The 7,078-nt window shown below is 35.3% G+C and overlaps 1 protein-coding gene across 3 annotated transcripts in view; it reads right to left on the bottom strand.

The window, feature by feature from the left end:
* Nucleotides 1–1,490: 1,490 nt before the first annotated feature.
* Nucleotides 1,491–7,078, bottom strand: part of CUL5 (cullin 5) — an 84,710-nt gene continuing 79,122 nt past the window's right edge. For 2 of the 3 annotated variants that reach the window (XM_033120736.1, XM_033120737.1), the window contains one exon: nt 1,492–5,089. In XM_033120736.1, coding sequence (XP_032976627.1) covers nt 4,895–5,089 — 195 coding nt within the window. In that variant the 3' untranslated portion in view covers nt 1,492–4,894. Of the gene's footprint in view, nt 5,090–7,078 lie in introns of all 3 variants that reach the window. The other variant, XM_033120738.1, reaches the window with a different exon arrangement.

Here is a 7,078-nt window from a genome sequence, read left to right as displayed (position 1 = left end):
ATCCCCTTCCTTCCATTGAAACCTGTTTAAGTCTCCACAGGACTCCCCCAGAAAGGACGACTGTTGCACCTGTTTCTGTGAATCAGTTGAAGATCTTAAACTCTTCTTCAGAAGTAAGTCAATCTCCCAACACTGATAAGTACTAATAACTAACCTGATTCCTGGAGCTGCTCTTTATGACCTTTCTCTTAAGGGCTTGTTTTCCGCTTTACTTGCACCCCACCTGGGATCCCCTTTTTTCTCTTGGGGATCCTAGTTACGGAGCTTTCTCTCACCTTTACTGGTTCCCCTCCCTATTATTATTCTTGGGTGACTACTATTCAGATCATGCCTCTTTAACCTTCTGGTTAAATTTCTCTCTTCCAGAACCAAGTCCGTTGAATTACATATGGTGCTCATCAGGCAGGGCGTCCAGCCCATCCCCACGTGTAGCCCTGAAACTACTCAGCCCTGTAGATCACAGCTCCAACTCCTAGTCTGGGGCCCCCAGCTCGGTGCAGTCCCTAGATAACACGGCCTGGATTTTCTGAGGCCCAATCACTACACCATCCTTGACCAGCAATCTCGTAGGTAGGGGCAGCTGTAGGCCCCTACCTAGCTCTGAAGTAGCTACGGAAGACAGGCACTTGTCCCAATTCCCAAAGATGTTTCATTGCCGATCAGAGTAAAGAGTTAACAGGAATGAGCTTGTGATGAGACAGGTAAAGACTTAACAGGGGCGAGCTTGTGAGTTAGCAGGAATGAGCTTAAAAGTGAGCCGCATGGCTCGGAACCTGACTGACACTGTACCTGCAAGCTGACAAGCACCTTATATCCCTCATAGATGGGAACGGAACAGTTCCCAGAAGCAGCAACGGCTATGACGACACACCCTACATCCTGCACAGAAAAATATAAAACCCCAACACTCCTGCTCATTGGTGCAGCTGTCTACTCTAGACTCTGCCCCTGGCAATTCCTCTGCCCGTGCTTCTCTTCTTAAATACATTTTCTGACTTGTGAATCCTTTCACAACCCCCGAGTGACCACGACATTGTTTAAGCCACGCAGTCTTTATATTTTGTTATTAGCAGCCAAAAGTGACAATGACATGGTCCATTTCCATAACCTTATCACTAAACTACCTCTAGCTTTGAAAGTTAAATATTTCACAAGTTTTCTTATGTAAAACATGAAATAATTTTTTTTATTTTTATCTGACATAAAATTTAATTTTTGGTTATGACAAGGACTATCTAAATTTATGAATGAATGTACTAATCACTTCCAGGTTTAAAATTTTTGACCTCTTCCAGGCATGATAGCCATATGCTATCATCAATGGAAAAGTTACATTCCCGATAGCTTTCATTTTGAACTAGAATTCGAAGTCTAAAAGAAAAAGAAATAAGTGGTTATTTTCATATTTCTGATTCCTAAGGCTGGCTGAGATTTACTATTTCACCATGAAATATATAACTATACCTATCATAAAAATTTCAATTAAACTCTTAGAAACTATTGTATAGAACATCAACATTTTCTGGGTAGGTGAAAGCTTTTATATTACATTTTTATTTTGCAAGAAAATAAATTATACAACTTAAAAAATAAAATCCAAAAATTAAGCAGTTCATCAAAATATTTCAGCCGACTGCATACAGAACCTGTTACCACTTAAAATTGTACAGCATTATCATCTCAGTATGTAGTGGCACACATTCAAATTCGTATATACCATACGAGGATAGATTACAACTTAAGAACTCAAATTTGTTCAGCACTCCAGACGACATATATGTGTAGATGACAGGAAAGCTCTCATGTAATGTTTATTTCACAAACATGACCTTGGAAGAGTTTATAAGACAGCATCCCAGTCATTTACATGAAAATAGAAAAACCAGCTTGAGTTTAAGATAGCAAATCTTTCTGGAAAACTAGCAAATCTTTCACCCAAATTCAATTTTTAAAATTTGCCCTTTGAGCAAAGGGCTAATGAACTACTGCAAATAATGCAAAATACTTGTAAACTACCCCAGTCATATTTTGTGTTACATTTTAATAAAAAGCAAAATTTAGAAAACATTTCATTTTTGGAAATGTTAACATTTATGCACAAAATAAGAGACTTATGTAGGTTGACAGAATGCAGGGACCTCTCCAATAAATATAAAAATTGGAAGACTTCAGAATTTATTTCAAGATCCTCATTAAATCACTGGAACAGTAATGGTCTAATATTTATTTCGTTGTAAGCACTAAAATTGCTCTATAGTTTTACTTTGTAAATTGTGTTTCATGTCTTTTTACTCTGTCGATGAGATGGCAACAAAGGCTAACATTTTCCAGATGGCTCCATCTTTTAACTAGAAGATAATTGCTGGAAGCTTAAATTAACCTCTGAAGAGTTATATTGCCACGCTACTCACGAAAAAAAAAGTATGTATTTTTTCCCCCTTAACTATGTCAGGTTTCCTCCCTGCTCAGATAGCACTAATTTTAAGTGCACGTTATAGAAACGGGATCTGACAAAGGATACTAATTGTGATTCTGCCTTTAGCAAATTGCTGGTACTTTTTTTTTTCCAATTTAAATTAGGAAATCTACTGTGAAAACATATTTAAAAAAATTTCAATAATGGTATAGGCACCTTATCAACTAAATGATTTCCATAAACACCAAAAAGTAGTTAAACTTTTGTGTCCATGACGAAAAAAATGATGAAAACTTTGAATCTACAGTATTTACTGCTGTTCTATCCCCCCAAATACAATTAGGACATACTTAGCTATTAAAAAGTTTATAAAATTTAATAGAAAACTTTGTTATGGATTTAGAGTTATCCACTTTTTGTTAAATTTGCCTTTATAAATCAAAACATTATGGCTCTCATTCTTAAATTAAGTGACCCAAATGATTAGAAGTTCCAAAAAAGTTCTGAGAACAATTATGGTTTAAAACAAGTCTTAAACTTTAAAAAATGGCCTGTAATATTCCCTTCCATTGTTTCTTACTTTGGCATTCTCGTATTGGATAAGCAAATATGCCAATACCAAACTATCTGTTAAACATAAGGACAATTATTACAAAATTTAAAAAAATTTATCCATTGTTAGCATTAGAGAAAATGGTGAGCACTAATTGAGTTTAATTCTTCACAATATGCTCGGTCTACTAATTGATGTATTCTACCTTAAAGCTCAACTGTAAGATTTTAAATTAGAAAGAAAATTCCAATTTCCTATGAGTTTCAGAACAGGCATTTGACTATGACCAGCAAAACCTTATGTGTTTTAAATTTGCTTTCCTCTCTTTCAGCAGACGGCTCACAGCACCTCTTGAGATTGGGGACAGATTACTTGGAATTACTGTATGTTAATCCTGTATGCCTTTCAATGCTCCAGCACTGCATTTCCTACTATCTTCAAAATCATATGTTTAAAATTTTACTTAATATCAATCCAGATATAAAATAATTTGCAAGAAAATTTGAAATGTGCACCGTAATGAATAAAAATCCACGTCGAGCCATTCTTTCCCAATGGGGAATAAGTTTTTCTCTTTGAAGTTGTCACGTCCTTAAATCCTAAAAATCTTCCCTACTCAGGGTATTCAGTCACCAGCAACTAGGAAATTGCTACTTTAGATTGACTACTAAAGGAACAAGGTAAGTGTTGCCTTCAGAACATTTTAAAAATGTTTATTTTTAAAATATATAAATATGTATGTACATATATTTGGCAAGCTTACTGCTCGTATTAAAACTGCAACAATTTTGTTTATGCTTTTCAGGTCTTACATTGTAGTTTTTCTCTTCCTCCTAGGTCACCGATACTTATTACTTTTAAAAACAGAATGTCTTCCTTTCCAGAAACCTGAGGCTACAAATCTCTAATCAAGAGACTTTAAAATACCAAAATATTTCTATGCTACAAATTAAGAGATCAGTTACATAACTGTATTATATGAGAGCAAGAGATTTCTGCCTTGTTTTAATAAATTTGGGTATAGCATAATAAATATTAGGTATTAAGTATATTAAGTGTGTTTATTAACATACTTAATATGTTTCCTTTGCTATTTTGACTCTGCAATCAAAATGACTATCTCCATACATTTTCTTAAACAATTGAAGCAACAATATAAGCTTCACTTTTTCAAAACAAGCTCTCCAGACATGTAAGATAAAAAACTCCTTATCATTTAACAACCAACAACTAAAACAGCAGTTTCCTGCTTAAAGAAAGCCAACATTTTTAAGTTGGAAAAATTTAATACCATTTTTAGGTCACTATTAAAATCCAGTTATACTGAAGCAGTGTTTGAACAAATAATTTGATTCTTACTAAATACTTATCTTCTCACCTAACCTGCCCTCTCCCAATCTTGTGTAGACCAGCTCACTCCTTTGATCAAAAGAAACCAAGAGTGCTATTTCTAGTTTTAATTGCATTTTTAAAACAAAACATAACAGCATTTTTCAGTGCACAAACATAACAGCACTTTTCAGTGCACAAATTCAGTGAAGATCCTTCGTTGTGCAAGTACATTTTTGTAAGAGAGGAAAAAAAGAGAGAAAAGCAGTTAAGAACCCCGCCTTCACCCTTCCCATCTGTATTTCTTCTGGTGGGTATAAATCAAATTTACTTTTAAAAGTTCATAAAGGGCTCTTCATGAATGCAAGTTTCTCCACAAAACAGCATGCCGTCAAAGAGTTTGCAACATGAAGGTATAATGCCGTCATGCTAACTAATGTGATTGGTAAAATATAGTTGTTTTGTTAGGTAAGGCAGAGATTTTAATAGTTATGTAATCAAAGTCCAAATAAACCTTCCTCCAGCACAAACTGTTACAACTTACTGCCCACGCACTCCAAAATTTGGGTTCTTAATATTGTTCATGATATTCAAAATTATGCCATATATATGAAAGTGTTGATATCAGATTCATCTCTTCTGATGTATTTGTGCTCTATTAGCCATTCTATTTGCTCTTTAATCATTTTCTTTTGTGGCAAGAACATGTTTTTCAAAATTTCTACTAATTCAGTCTGCAGCTGAGCATTACTAATTTTCTTTCTCATCTTCATTATTTGTATGATAGCTTCCTAAAAGAAAAAATAAAAATGAAAAAGCATTACTATATTATTTTAAGTAAAACAAAACAAAAAGTGACTTTTATGTATTTCATCCTCTATCTAATATCCATCCAAAATTATTAGCAATCACCAGGAAATTAATCTTGAGACAAGTATCTTTTACTAAACAGAAATAGTTTTTTTCTCACTATAAAAGAAAACCTGATTATAGAGATTTAATAAATGAGAAGCAAAATTATAACCTCTGTGCTATAACTAATGTTTTGGCCAATTCCTTTCATTCCTTTTTCCATACCATGTGCATTTAAAAATTTTATCTTACCTGTGAACACCATATGTATATAAACTGGTATTGTGTTAAAAACCAATTAAGATACAACAAACCCCTTACAAATACTTCCCCCTTGTATTCAGTTATTTGTGTAGGAGGCTGATAGTGTCTGCTTTAAAAATCAGTAATTACTACTCTCTATATATTTACCAGATAAATAAATTGTATTTGTTATAAATATTATCTTCAGTGTGTACTAATTCAATGAAATGTTTTAACTTTCTTCAGGAGTAAGCATTTTTTCGTCTAAGTCAATTTTATCAATATTTTCCTTGATGGTTTCTTAATTAATTAATATTAAGCTTGTAATAGTAATAATTAGAAAATTATTATTCTTTTCTCTTTTGCCTTTTGCAGTACAAGCTCTCTCCTTAGCCAACGAAAGGCATCTATCTGCCTTGATGGACATTAGACTTATTTATAAAGGAAATGTGAAAACAGAAAATGAGGTAATAATTACTTTTAACATTCAAAATGGAGTTTTGTAGCAAAGCATTAAGGCTTGGAAGGCAGGCACTACTGAGTCAGCATAATTCAACTTCCCCTGTCTAGACACGAGGATTCCTTCACTGTCACTAGGAGGTCAGGGGAATACATCCCATTCTCAATATATCCAGATGCCAAGATCTTGATCACAGGGGGTTATGTCAAGAGTGCAAATAGAAAGAAGAACAGGGGAAGACTGTCCCTTCAGGGGCTTGAAGATTACAGGAACCAGGGAGGAGGAGAGGAACCATTGTAAATGTCCCAATTTCTCCTCTTCTAGATTTGCTAGAGGTTAAGATCACACGTTGTGTTAAAGAAGTCAAGAGGCAAAAACAAAGCGCAGGGGCTCTAGCTCTGTCCCTATTTAATATACTGGAGGTCACTTGAAGAGTGAAATGTGACAGAAACAATTAGCACTCCCGAATCTCTCAGATCCCACATGACACAGAATTTATAGCTAATGGACCTGCCACGGGTCCTTTAGTGGCAGGAAAGGGTGATCCTGCAGCAGCAGATGATAATACCAGTGTTCCATGTAGGCCAAGGGCGCCACACAGAAGAGGTGGCATAGTCTCAGAGAGCTCAAGAGCCCAGTAAGAGCACAGGACAGGCAGTCAGAGTAGGGAAGAGACTATGTGGTCCTTACCAACTGGAAAAAGAATAAATCATGGTTCATCTGCTACACACATCAGCAGGAAACAGCAACAGAAAGTCAAAATCCGATAGGTGACAGGTAAAGCACTCCATTGCTGCCAAGAGCAAGAACCCAGGACACTGTCACCATTGTGTAAATATGCTGATCCCTTTACTGCCACTATGCGGTTAAATGAATTCCTCTCACCCTCAACACATCCAGAAGCCATCTGTGAAAACAGCCAAGAATGGGGATGGATGGAGTGGGGTAAGGGAGAAATAAGCAAGTCTCAGCATTACCTAAAGGGACAGCTTGGATTACTGGGCATAACTATGGATCAGTTTAAGTCAAAACAAAAAACCCCATTTTCTCTGCACACCTTACAGTGTAACTATACTTGCCATCCCATTATACATCTGGGATTTATACAACTCTAATCCAACTGAAATTTACCTTGGTGTAGCCATAAATTAGGAATATATCCTGATTTCCCCCCCACAACAGTAAAATTTCCCAAAACTTCTTACTGAATAATACATTGCCTTTT

This window comes from Rhinolophus ferrumequinum, chromosome 11 (genome assembly GCF_004115265.2).
Source record: "Rhinolophus ferrumequinum isolate MPI-CBG mRhiFer1 chromosome 11, mRhiFer1_v1.p, whole genome shotgun sequence".
Taxonomy (NCBI): Eukaryota; Metazoa; Chordata; class Mammalia; order Chiroptera; family Rhinolophidae; genus Rhinolophus; species Rhinolophus ferrumequinum.
This window is presented reverse-complemented; position numbering and strand designations above follow the sequence as displayed.